Below are 13,588 nucleotides of genomic sequence, written 5' to 3' on the forward strand. Positions count from 1 at the left end.
TAAGTACCAGTTGAGCACTGAGATTGATGTAGTCCACTTAGATGCTCCCCCAAAACTGCTGGCATGGTACCAGAATTTGAAACAATCATTATCATTATTATAATCACACATCCACTGTAAATAGGTGCAGCTTCTTTTATTTTTAATCCTTTTCTTCAAACATTCCTACATCAAAATGAATGGGAGTGACCACCATCATCATGGACAGAAAACGAGCAGAACCATTAGCATGCAGGACAAAATGCTTAGAGGCATTTTATCTGTCTTTACATTCTGAGTTCAAATTCTACTGAGTTCGACTTTGCCCTTTATTCTTTCAGAGTTGATGAAAGAAATACCAGTTAAGCACTGGAGTTGTTGATATCAACTAGCCCCCCCACACCAAAAAAAAAATTTCAGGCCTACGAGGCATATAGTAGAAGGGATTACTATTATTATAATAAATTAAAAATAAATACCATTAGGAGGCAATTCAGTCAACTCTTCCATACTGCCACTGTGTAAAGCCATCCTGCTATGAAAGTTACAGTAAAAGGTACTGGCAAGAGATAGTAGATGGCACCCTGCCTGTTACCAGTAAATGGGATCTTCTGCTTCATATGCACCAGTGAGCCAGGGTGTCATCATGTATCTATTTTTGAGTGACATGCCAGGAGGGGGAGGGGGTTATGTGGTGCACCAATGTAGCGAAAAGTAAACAAAGTAAAAGACTAACTATAAACACACACTTTACAGTCGTTTGTGTCAAATGATATGGGAATCAGCAGATTACAAGTCTCTTCTTTTCCTATTCCAGCTTCTAAATGTTTTCCATTGCTTTCTCTGTAACAACCTAACTCCACTCCCTTTTCTGAAATAAACTACAGGCACCAACATTCCAACCTTATGAAAGATCATTATTATTCAAATTACAACTTCACTCAAGATTTCATAACAAGGAGGGGGGTAGTTTTATAATCCCTTTTGTTATTATTATTTTTTCAAATGTTCATCTCACATCAGTTCAGAGATATATTTTTTAATTTAATACACTACAGTAAATAATATTCAATTTTCAACATGAAATTATCCTTTTAAGAAAACAGTAGATAAAAAAAATGACAAGAGATAAAGAATAAAATGAAAGGAGAAATTGTTTTAAAAGAGAGAGAGCAAATAATGAGAAAAGATAATAATAACAAGGTGTAATGAAGAAAAACCTTCTCAGTTACTGCGTCTGAGATAGATATAATATGGTGAAATTGCAATATGGTGAGATTACAAAATAGGTAAGATTGAACTAATTGGAAAATACATACAAAATACATGTTGACAACAGGAATTTATGACAGTGTGTGTGTTTCTGGGAGAACTGTTACTAGTGTAGGTAGAGGGTTAGTTCTGACATATTTCATGAATGGTGCATTAATTTAGGCTAACTAGAAAACATATCAGCTGAGAAAACAAAAATCAATGAAAAGTGATATATATTTTTTTCTGGCAAGTATTGCAGACAACATAGGAGATATTTTAGCCTTATTCTGACTTCAGAATAAGGCTATTAAGTAAATGTGCAAGCTTATACATTCTCGGTAAAAGTAACTCATATTAGTAAACAAATTATTACCCATATGAGAAATAATCAATAGGTGGCATAAATTTTTTGATTGTGCGGAGTCTACTAAACTGTTTTAATTGATAGATTTCACAATAGCCTTCAACAATCTTACTGTAAACAACGGCATACATATACACATAGATGTGTGTGTATATATATAATATGAATAAAATATATATATATATAAACATATATATATATATACACATATATATATATATATAATACACACACACCACATATATATAATATATATATTCTATATATATATATATTATATATATAAATAATATTATATATATATATATATATATATAATATATATTTATATATATACATATTATTATATAATATATATATAATATATATATTATACATATATAATATATATATATAATATATATATAAATAATATATATGATTGATTGATTGATTGATTCTAGTTTCACCTTATGAGCTGTGGCCATGCTGGGGCACCGCCATTTATATATATTATATATATTTTATTATATATATATATATTAATTATATTTAAACATTATATATATATACATATATATATATACATATATATATATACATATATATATATATATATATATATATATATATATATAAACATTATATATATATACATATATATATATACATATATATATATAAACCATTATATTATATATAATATATATATATATCCATATATATATATATAAACATATATATATTATATATATTATATATAAACATTATATATACATATATATATTATATATATATATATAAACATTATATATACAATATTATATATATATATATATTATATATATAAACATTATATACTATATATATATATACATATATAGATATATATATATATATTATATATATATAACATTAATATTACAGGAATGACAAGATGTGAACGAGGACAGGCGAGGTCCCTCCTGAACCTCATCAACACCCTGTACATGGAGCAGGTAATACTCCAACCAACCAGGGCAGGTAACACACACTGGATCTCTGCTTCACAATGACATGGATCTCATCCATAATGTGAAAGTGACACCGACACTACTCTCGGATCACCAACATGATAGAGCTGACCATGTACGGGCCAAAAGAGAGCACAGACATGCAGCCTACAAGAAACCCCCAGATCTTTCCAGCTTGAACTACCATAAGGCAACTGAAACAAATTGAGAAAGAGATCCTCAAACAAAACTGGCCTAAATGTCTCTCCTCGCCAGACATCGACGTGAAACTTCAACAATTCATGTCTGTAATGCAAGCCATATGCTACAAATATGTCCAGAGAGAAAGGCCACTGTACACAAGAACAAAATCCCCAGAGAGAGGAAAATTCTAATGAGACGGCGTACAAAATTTTCAAATCGCCTAAACAAACAGATTGAAAGCAGTGAAAAGTCCTGCCTAAAAATAAAACTGTTGGAAATCGAAAAATGTCTGAAACTCTCCCATGAAAAGGAAAGAGCAGACAAAGAAGCCTGGGCTATAGACAACATAAAATCTAACCCCAGAGCTTTCTACAGGTATGCCAAAGAAACAGCTACAGTGCACTGTAGAATAGGGCCACTCCTCGAAAAGGATGGCACACTTACAGGAAAACCAATGAGGGTAAGTGAAATACTGAATGAGCAATTCAAGAGTGTTTTCACTCCACCCCTTGGGCATCTCCAAATCACCAATCCAACTGACTTTTACCACTGCAGATATAAAATCAGAGCGGCGACGATAGATTACATCGATATAAAGGAAGACGATGTAATCAGGCTATAGATGAAATGAAAACAGACTCAGCTACTGGCCCCGATGGATCCCGGCAATCCTCCTAAAAGCATGTAAGAGAGTCCTAGCAAGACCACTGCAGTTCCTCTTTCAGAGCTTCCTTGCAGCTGGCAAACTTCCAAGAAACTGAAGGAAGGTAAAATATGCCCCATTCATAAAGGAGGTAGCAGAGCGGAAGCCAAGAACTATAGACCTATCTCTCTGACCTCACACATCAGCAAGGTCATGGAACGAATAGTCAGAAGAAGCTGATCACCTTCCTTGAAGAAAATGACTTGCTGCCCGACACCCAACATGGTTTCCGACCAGGGAGAAGCTGTTTAACTCAGCTCCTACAACACTATGACTGGGTGCTGAAACGGCTGCTCAACCCTCAAATGTGAAGTGATATATCTCGACATTGCAAAGGCCTTTGATAAAGTCGATCATGGAATGATATGTCACAAACTGCGTGATCTCAACATAGTTGGAAAACTAGGAGAATGGCTTCATGACTTCTGAAAGATAGAAGTCAGGTGGTAGTGGCCAATGGGGCCACTTCCATTAACACGCAAATAGTGAGCGGTGTTCCGCAGGGCACTGTTCTGGACCACTACTGTTCATAATGGCCCTCTCAGACATGCCCTCAGCCACGCAGAGAGCCACGATCACAAGTTATGCAGATGATACAAAAGTTTCACAGGCAATACAGAACCCTGAGGACACAAAACACCTGCAAGTGAGCTAGACAAAATATACACAGTGGGCCGAAAAGAATAGCATGCAGTTCAATGCTGAAAAGTTTCAAGCTCTATACTATCAGCATGCAAAACTGAATGCAATACCCAATGAATACACTGGACCCGAGGAATAGCAATCCCAAGCACAATCAGTGCGTGACCTAGGTATTTACATGAGTGATGACGCGACCTTTCGTGTACATGTTGCTAAATTGGCAATGAAATGTAGATGACTGGCCGGATGGATCCTCAGAACCTTTAGAACAAGAGAACAAGAAACCATGATGGCCTCTGGAGGACCCTGTCCTAAGCCACTTTGACTACTGCTCTCAGTTATGGTCACCATCCAGTGTCAAGTTGATCACAGAGCTCGAGGCGATCCAACGTAGCTACACGAAGAAGATAGCCTCTATGCAGAATGTAGCTACTGGGAAAGACTCAAGAAATTAAAATTATATTCCCTGAGCGTAGGCGGGAAAGATATGCCATAAATACATCTGGGAAGATCCTGGAGGGAAGTGTCCTGAACTTTGGCATCGAGAGTTACGCAAATGCTAGAACTGGGCGCCACTGTGTGGTGCCTAGGACTCCAAACTTGCCATCAAGATGTAGGACAAATTCTGTGATAGCCTGGGCTTCCGAGGCCCACAGCTCTTCAATATCCTCCCGAAGAACCTGAGAGACCTGCATGGGTGGATACAGATGTCTTTAAAATGAAGCTGGATCTCTTCCTGTCAGGTGTCCCAGATGACCAACTTCACGGCAGAGGGGCAGACGAGGGAAGCTGCATCGAACTCTCTCATGCACCAAATAGCAGTTGCTAGAAAGCCTTCATGAAGTGAAACCGTAAGCAACACCAATTGCGGTGCCCCAGCATGACCACAGCTCATACCTGAACTAGAATCAATCAATCAATCAATCAATCAATCAAAAACATTATATATAATATATATATAAATTATATATACATATATATATATATATATATCTCTTATTATAAAAGGCAGATTTTATCTGCCTCCCTTTGGGAGTTATACAAATCTACAATATAGGATTTCTTCAATTACAATTTACCTAGCAGTTTTAAGAGTACAATGCATCACGTCATGCCAGGTCCAGTTTTTAAAATTTAAACTCCAATTAAGCAAAATTTACAGAAAACTCACATTCTGGTGTGTGTGTCAAATGCTTTTCTTAGTCTGGTTTACACCACACGCAAACGCACACACACAGTGGGCAACGAATAAAATGAAAGTAAATGTAATATTTGTTTCTCTCTATCACGCTGATAGATACATGAGTAAAATGTATGGGAAGCTAACAAATAACAGTGAGTGAAAATGTTCTTGGAAGAGAGTAAATTACGACAGTGATTTGAGGAAGACTAAACTGAAACTATGAAACAGTGTTTATGTATAAACAGACGACACTTATATAACCCTTTGTTACCAAACCGCCCGAATTTACCTATTCATATTTAAATGAGAATATCAGAGTAAATCTCTTTAGTACATTCGTGAAAACCGTTTATACTTCGTAAACACTTCAAATACAGTTTTGTACAAAAATCGAAGTGTAATTTTAATTCCGTGAATCATGGGAGATTTTTTCCGAATTTGTTCCTATTGTGTTTAAAAATTTGTAATTCTGACAAAAAATGGATACAAATTTCATTATATCAAGCAGCGAGTCAGAATTCGAAGGATTTTTCTACTGAAGACCTGATAAATCTAACTCTATGACTGAAAAAAAAAGCATCTTTATATAAGAGTGAAGTTGTGTGTCTGTCCCCTTCGATTTACATTCGTATTACTCCCCCATTTTGCGGTGCAGTTTAACCAAAAGCGGGTATCTTATAGTCGTGATTCATATCGAGCCCTTCTGGGTATTAGCGCGCGTCTACGATGAGTCTACGATTTAAAAAAAATTTACCATCATATTTTTCCATTTTAATGCATTTTTTCGCTTTTTATAAGGGAGTAACCCTCTAAAAATATCTACGATGTGTCAACGATTTAAAAAATGTACCTTAATTTTTTTTTCAATTTTAATATGCATTTTTTTTGCTATTTTTGGCTATAACTCTCTAAAAATGCTTATATAGTTATTTCCCTTACAACCCGAGCAACGCCGGCGATACTGCTAGTATATATAAAAAACATTATATATGTATAGATATATATATAAACATTATATATGTATATATATAGATATAAACATTATATATATATAATATATAATAATATAATATAATAATATATTATATATATATATTATTATATATAGATATATATAATATATATATATTATACATATCTATAATATATATATTATATATATAATATATATTATATATTATAGATCTATATTATATTATATATATAGATAATAGTATATATTATATATATATAATATATATTATCTATATATATAATATATATATTATACATATATATAATATATTATTATATATATATATATATTATATATTATTATATATTATATATATATACTATATATATAATACATATATTATATATATATATATATATATATACATAATAATACATATTATACTATAATATATATATATTATATATATAATATATTAGAGATATATATCTTATATAATATATATATATATATATTATTATACATATATATTAATATATTCTATATATATATAATATATCTCTTATTATATAATATATATATTATATATATATATATATATATATATTATATATAATCTATATATATATATATATAATATATATATATATAATACATATATATATACTGTTTATATGTTTGTACTGTCGTTACGTCTTCCTTTTTTTTACCCCTCTGCGAAAAGATCTCAGAATTTTAATTGATTTGCTTTTCGCGGGAAGGAATTTTTCTTCGAAGTATACGTCTCGCTTTTCCTTCGAAACGTTTAGTAGATGAAATCTTAGCGACTGAAGAAGGGGATTTTTCGTTGTGCTTATTGTCCTGTATCTCTCGCTTTTTTGCTCGTCTTGTTCCTTGTTTTGTGTCTATGTGTTTCGTCTCTCTATGTGTTCGACGTCTTTTTGGTGTCCTGTACACATATGCGTGTATATGTACATTTAGATGTAGGTACGTACATATATGTTTATATATATGCATATATTCTATTTTATTACATATTATACGATTAAACGCACGCACCCTACTAAGTAAGATTGTTCTGTTTATCAAGTTAGCCTTGATATTAACTCTCACGCGACTCTGCATCTTTCTTTCTTTCTCTCCCATTCCCTTTTTCGTCTTTTTTTTTTTCCCTCACTTAACTTGTCTCTTCCTCTCTCTCTCATTCTTCATTCTCTCTCTCCCTTTCACCATTCTTCATGGTCTCCTCGCACCATTCCCCTTCTTCTCTCTCTTCCTCTTGCTCCTCCTCCCCCATTCCCGTCATCCATCTGCGACGATCTTCCGTCCGTAACTGCTCCTGTCCTTTCTCGCCCGCCTTGCAAGGCTTCTGGTTGACAAATTTTCCCTCTCTGTCTTCACGATAATCCAGCGTTACAATACTTTTTTCGTCTGGCGTTAACAGCCCTTCTTATCTTGTTTCTCCTTGTCTTGTCTCTCACTGTTATATATTTATTTTTCCACTGTTTAATATATATATCTTTTTACTGTTTATATGTTTGTACTGTCGTTACCGTCCTTCTTTTTTTACCCCTCTGCGAAAAGATCTCAGAATTTTAATTGATTTGCTTTTCGCGGGAAGGATTTTTCTTCGAAGTATACGTCTCGCTTTTATCCTTCGAAACGTTAGTAGATGAAATCTTAGCGACTGAAGAAGGGTTATTTTTCGTGTGCTTATGTCCTGTATCTCTCCTCTTTTTGCTCGTCTTTTTCTTGGGTTGTGTCTATGTGTTTCGTCTCTCTATGTGTTCGACGTCTTTTTGGTGTCCTGTACACATATATGCGTGTATATGTACATGTAGAGGTAGGTACGTACATATATGTTTATATATATGCATATATTCTATTTTATTAACATATATTATATATATATATATATATATAATATATATATATATATATATATATTATAGGAGGAGAGGAAACCCCCTTCGGTCATGAATGACCATGGAATTGCACCTAGAAAGTTACCCTCCAAGGCACAAGTTTGGGCAAGGTTATTTATGGAAGGCTACCAGTCACCCATGCATACTAGCCTTTCCTCTCCCCACCACTGATGTTATCCAAGGAAAAGGCCGATACAGCTTGGCACCAGTGATGTCGCAACTCATTCCTACAGCTGAGTTAACTGGAGCAACGTGATATAAAATATCTTGCTAAAGAACACAACACTCAACCCGGCTCAGAATTCGAGCTCACAACTTCACGTTCGTAAGCTCGATGCTCTAATCACTGAGCATGCGCCTACATATTTACGACGAGCTTCTTTCAGTTTCCGTCTACCAAATCCACTCACAAGGTTTCGGTCGGCCCGAGGCTATAGTAGAAGACACTTGCCCAAGGTGCCAGGCAGCGGGACTGAAACCCAGATCCACGTGGTTGGTAAGCAATGTACTTACCACACAACCACTCCTCTGCCTGTTAATTTATAAATGCAATTATGTAGATTCTCGCTGTAGCCTTTGCGTTGATGAAATCTTTGTAAAAAAAAAAATTCTGCCATTCCATATTTGCTACTGACTGATCTTTCATCGAATTGCAGATGTATAGTCACGCAACAATGCTGAGCAGGCAGAGGGTATGTGGTTTATTACCTAATTAAATAAATGTTTTATTGTTGCGTTTTTAGTTAAAATAATAATTTTTTCTCTCACAAATATTTCAATGATTTTTATTCGTTTTCAACTGAATGTTTGCATAAATAAAATGAATAAATAGAATGAGCAAAGAAATGAATATAAATATAAAGAAATAAATTTTGCACTCTATGAATGATACTTATGTAGACACTCTCCCTTCAACAGTGCGCAAACACTCAAATTCAAATGTAAGTGTATACACTTACATGCTACATATTATATATATATTATATATATATATATATAATATATATGTCTGTTGTGGTTATATATATATTACACACCTATATGTATATACATATATATATATATATATATATATATATATATATTATTTATAAATATGTATATATATGTCTGTTTGTGTATACATAAATATATTACACTATATATGTACATATATACATATATAAATTTGTATATATATATATGTGTATATCTGTGTGCACATATACGTATCTACCTATCTATATATATGAATATATATATATATATATATATATATATATACATATATATATATGTATATATATGCATATATACATACCTTTATATATGTACACACACACATATATATATATACTTACATACACATAACTATATATATATATATATATATATTCACACAGGCATACAGACATATGTCTGTGTGTATATATGTGCGTGTGTGTATATATATATATATATATAAATGTCTATGTATATGAAAGTATATGTATTTGTCCTTGATATATACATCCTTTATATTTATTAATTTTATTATTAAAATCTATCATTGAATTGATTAAATATCTATTTCCTGTATGCTATTACACATATTTTGAAATCTTTATTTTTCTTGTGACTGTGTTTGTCTATTTAAATATTGGCATATGATGACGAAGCCAACTCATATATGCGTGTTTTCGCCTAATAAGTAACGATGTTTAGCTGATTCCTTTTTAATCTCTAATTCTTGACATCATATCTCGTAGAGAAACCATTTTAACAGCTTACAAATGAACTTTCTAACGTTCTCGACAGCGTGTGTATCTCGGGGATGAAGGAGTTTCACCAGCTGGAGTCGCTTCTTGTCCGCAGTAAGATGCCACAACTACGTTACTACGGGCTTGTGTAGTGGTTCCCAACCTTCTCACTACCAATGATCCCTTTTATTTGAATGAGCTTTCCCACGGTCGTCTTTTAATGTTTTCTACTCTAGGCTCAAGGCCCGAAATTTTGGGAGAGGGGACCAGTCGATTACATTGACCCCAGAACGCAACTGGTACTTAATTTATCGATCCAGAAAGGATGAAAAGTTAACTTCGGCGGAATTTGAACTCAGAACATAAAGACAGATGAAATACCGCTAAGCATTTCGCCCGACGTGCTAACGTTTCTGCCAGCTTGCCGCCTTTTAATAGACGGACCCCTTTTAATATGCCTATCCTTATTTATGTATGTATGTATGTATGTATGTATGTACACACACCACACACACACACACACACACACACACACATAATATATATATATATATATATAAACAGAATGAGATAAAAATCCAAGGCTATAAATATTTCAGAACATTTATAAATAGAAGGTCTTACAGCTGTTTTCGGGATATTTTATATACCTCTTCATTGGAGACGGTGCGAGAAAATGGTTAAGCAATAGTTATTATTGAGAAGATATGAAATAGAAAGTGAAGTGGAGAAATGAAAACAGACGTAAGATATGCAGGGATATTGTATCTTCAGTTTCCTTATTTAGGCAGAATGGTATACATATAAGTTTCCTGTACCTTGAGATTAAGTTCCAATAGTATTTAAAATTGGTCATTCCGATCCAAGCATAGAGTTTGCAAACGGCGTTATTGAATCCAGTGTTCTTTTTGTGACTTAAAAGTTGGGAAAGTGTTTGTAAGGTCACATCAAAAACAGGAAGAGGGGAAAAAGAAAGGAAAACAAAAGAAAGGAAAAAAGAAAGAAAGGCGGGGAGAGAGATAATAGAGAAAGGAAGAGAGGGAAAGAGTACTGGTGAGTGGTCAGTCAGGATAAATTGATAGAAGGAACGGTGAGGTGAGGGTGATAGAGAGAGAAAGATATGAGAGTGTAAAAAGACGAGAGGGTAAATAGTAAATGAGTGTCAAGTATGTAATGATAGAGCCTAAGTGAGGGGCAGAGAGAGGGGCGTATGGGGTCGTAAAATGGTGGAATGAAGAATTTGGGACTATAGGTTAGGTTACTTAGAGAGCAGGTCAGTGCTTAGTAGTAGAGAATATATATATTGAAGATATAATTATGCATATATTAAACATGTATAATATATATATACTTTATATATATATATTTAATTATATATATATACATATATATATATATATATTAATATTATATATATATATATATATATATATAATATATATATATAGATAACGGGAAGCTTTATGAAAATAGACAAAAGACGACGGCAGGTGGGAAACAAACAAACAATTGCTTAGTATGGCGCTCAGGAAATATAAATAAACAAGTCTTTAACGTTTCGAGCCTACGCTCAACAGAAGATACACAGAGAGAAAAAAACACACAAAGAAGGAGAAAAAAATGCGTGCAGTAACTAACGAATCAACATGGCGATCTGATTTCGGCCAGAGGTCAAAGATCAACATGAGACGCGAGAGCGAAATAAGGGGAGATAATAGGGTTGATAATAGGGTTGAATGACCAGCTATTAGTGCGTATGAGAGGTCTGGACGTGTGTATGTATAGGGTTGGTGTTGTATTAGTATGTATTAGTATGTATAAGGGTGTGTGTGTGTGTGTGTGTGTGTATGAGAGAGTATAGTGCGTATGATAGGTCTGGACTGCGTATGTATGGGGTTGGTGTAATGTATTAGTATGTATTAGTATGTATTAGTACGTATTAGTATGTATAATGTGTGGTGTGTGTGTATGAGAGAGTATAAGTGCGTATGAGAGGTCTGGACGTGTGTATGTATAGGTGGTGTATGTATTAGTATGGCACATCATATATGTGATGTGTTAAGTCGTGTGGTGTAGTGTGGAGAGAGGAGAAGAGGGAGGGGGAGGAGATGGGGAGGAGAGGGGGAAGAGGAGAGGAGGGGGTGGGGAGCGGGAGGAGAGGAGGGGAGGGGGAAGGGGGAGAGAGGAGGGAGGAGGAGGGAGAGGAAGGGGAGGAGGAGGGGAGGAAGGAGGAAAGAGGGAGAGAGAAGGGGAGTGAGGGAGCAGAGGGAAGGGGAAGAGGGAAGGAGGGAGGGAGAAAGAGGGAAGAAGGGATGGGAGTAGGGGTGAAAGGATGGAGGACTGAAGAAGTAGGGGTCGGGGGGAAGGATAGGTGAGGAGGGGGGAGAGGGGGTTAGATGAGGAGGGGGAGAGTTGAGACCAATGGCGTATAAGAGCGAAGAAAGAAGATTAATTCCTGTTCACGGCGCAAACGGAATCCGGATGGCCTCTGTGTAGGACAAACCGAACACAGATAGGTGTTGCAAGGAGTGACGGTGGAGCGGAAATGGCGTGAGACCGGTGTGTCGTTCGCAAGGTGGATGTCACGAAGGTGTTCCGGCGAACCGGTCAGCCAAGCGGCGTCCTGTTTGTCCGATGTACAAGGAATGGCATATATATATGAAATTTTGAATTTAGTTCATGGATCCCTTGTATTACGTTTGCAAACCACCAGGGGTCCGTGGACCACTGGCCCGGTGATTAAAATGTTGTAGGAAAATAATCGCAAGACAGATTCTTTTTCCAGCTGATCCAACCGGCAGGAGACCTAGTGGTAGACTAAGAGCGAGCTGATTGGATAACATCCATCGTCTCAAGACGGTGAGCTGGCAGAAACGTTAGCACGCCGGATGAAATGCTTAGCGGTGTTTCGTCTGTCGTTACGTTGTGAGTTCAAATTCCGCCGAGGTTGACTTTGCCTTTCATCCTTTCGGGGTCGATAAATTAAGTACCAGTTCCGCACTGGGGTCGATGTAATCGACTTAATACCTATGTCTGTCCTTGTTTGTCCCCTCTATGTTTAGCCCCTTGTGAGTAATAAAGAAATAGGTATTCGTCCGTCTTTACGTTCTGAGTTCAAATTCCGCAAAGGTCGACCTTGCATTTCATCCTTTCGGGGGTCGATAAATTAAGTGCCAGTTACGCACTGGGGTCGTTGTAATCGACTCAATCCTTTTGTCTGTCCTTGTTTGTCCTCCCTGTGTTTAGCACCTTGTGGGTAGTAAAGAAATAGGTATTTCGTCTGCCGTTACGTTCTAAGTTCAAATTCCGCCGAGGTCGACTTTGCCTTTCTTCCTTTCGAGGTCGATTAAATATGTACCAGTTGTGTACTGGAGTCGATATAATCCACTGCACCTTCCCCCAAAATTTCGGGCCTTGTGCCTAGAGTAGAAAAGGATAAATGAACAGCAAAATCGGATTCAGCGTGGAAAATTACATCTATATGTAATAATAAATTCGAAAATTTTCACTTAAATTTAAAATTTCAAAATCTGTGACACCAACAGAAAAGATCTCTCTCTCTCTGCTGACCTATTTGGTTTTGTGCTTTTCTCATTGTAACTTCCCCCTCGCTATATATATTTACCACACACACACAACACACACACACCACACACACACACACACACACACACACACACAAACACACAC

The 13,588-nt window shown here is 35.2% G+C and overlaps 1 protein-coding gene across 1 annotated transcript in view; it reads right to left on the bottom strand.

The window, feature by feature from the left end:
• The window catches only part of LOC115217396 (reticulon-1), a 169,645-nt gene that overhangs the window by 138,187 nt on the left and 17,870 nt on the right, over positions 1–13,588 (bottom strand). The window contains exon 2 of the mRNA XM_036507491.1: positions 736–741. Within this exon, the coding sequence (XP_036363384.1) occupies positions 736–741 (6 nt within the window). The remainder of the gene's footprint in view (positions 1–735; positions 742–13,588) is intronic.

Source organism: Octopus sinensis, linkage group LG11, assembly GCF_006345805.1.
Source record: "Octopus sinensis linkage group LG11, ASM634580v1, whole genome shotgun sequence".
Lineage (NCBI taxonomy): Eukaryota > Metazoa > Mollusca > Cephalopoda > Octopoda > Octopodidae > Octopus > Octopus sinensis.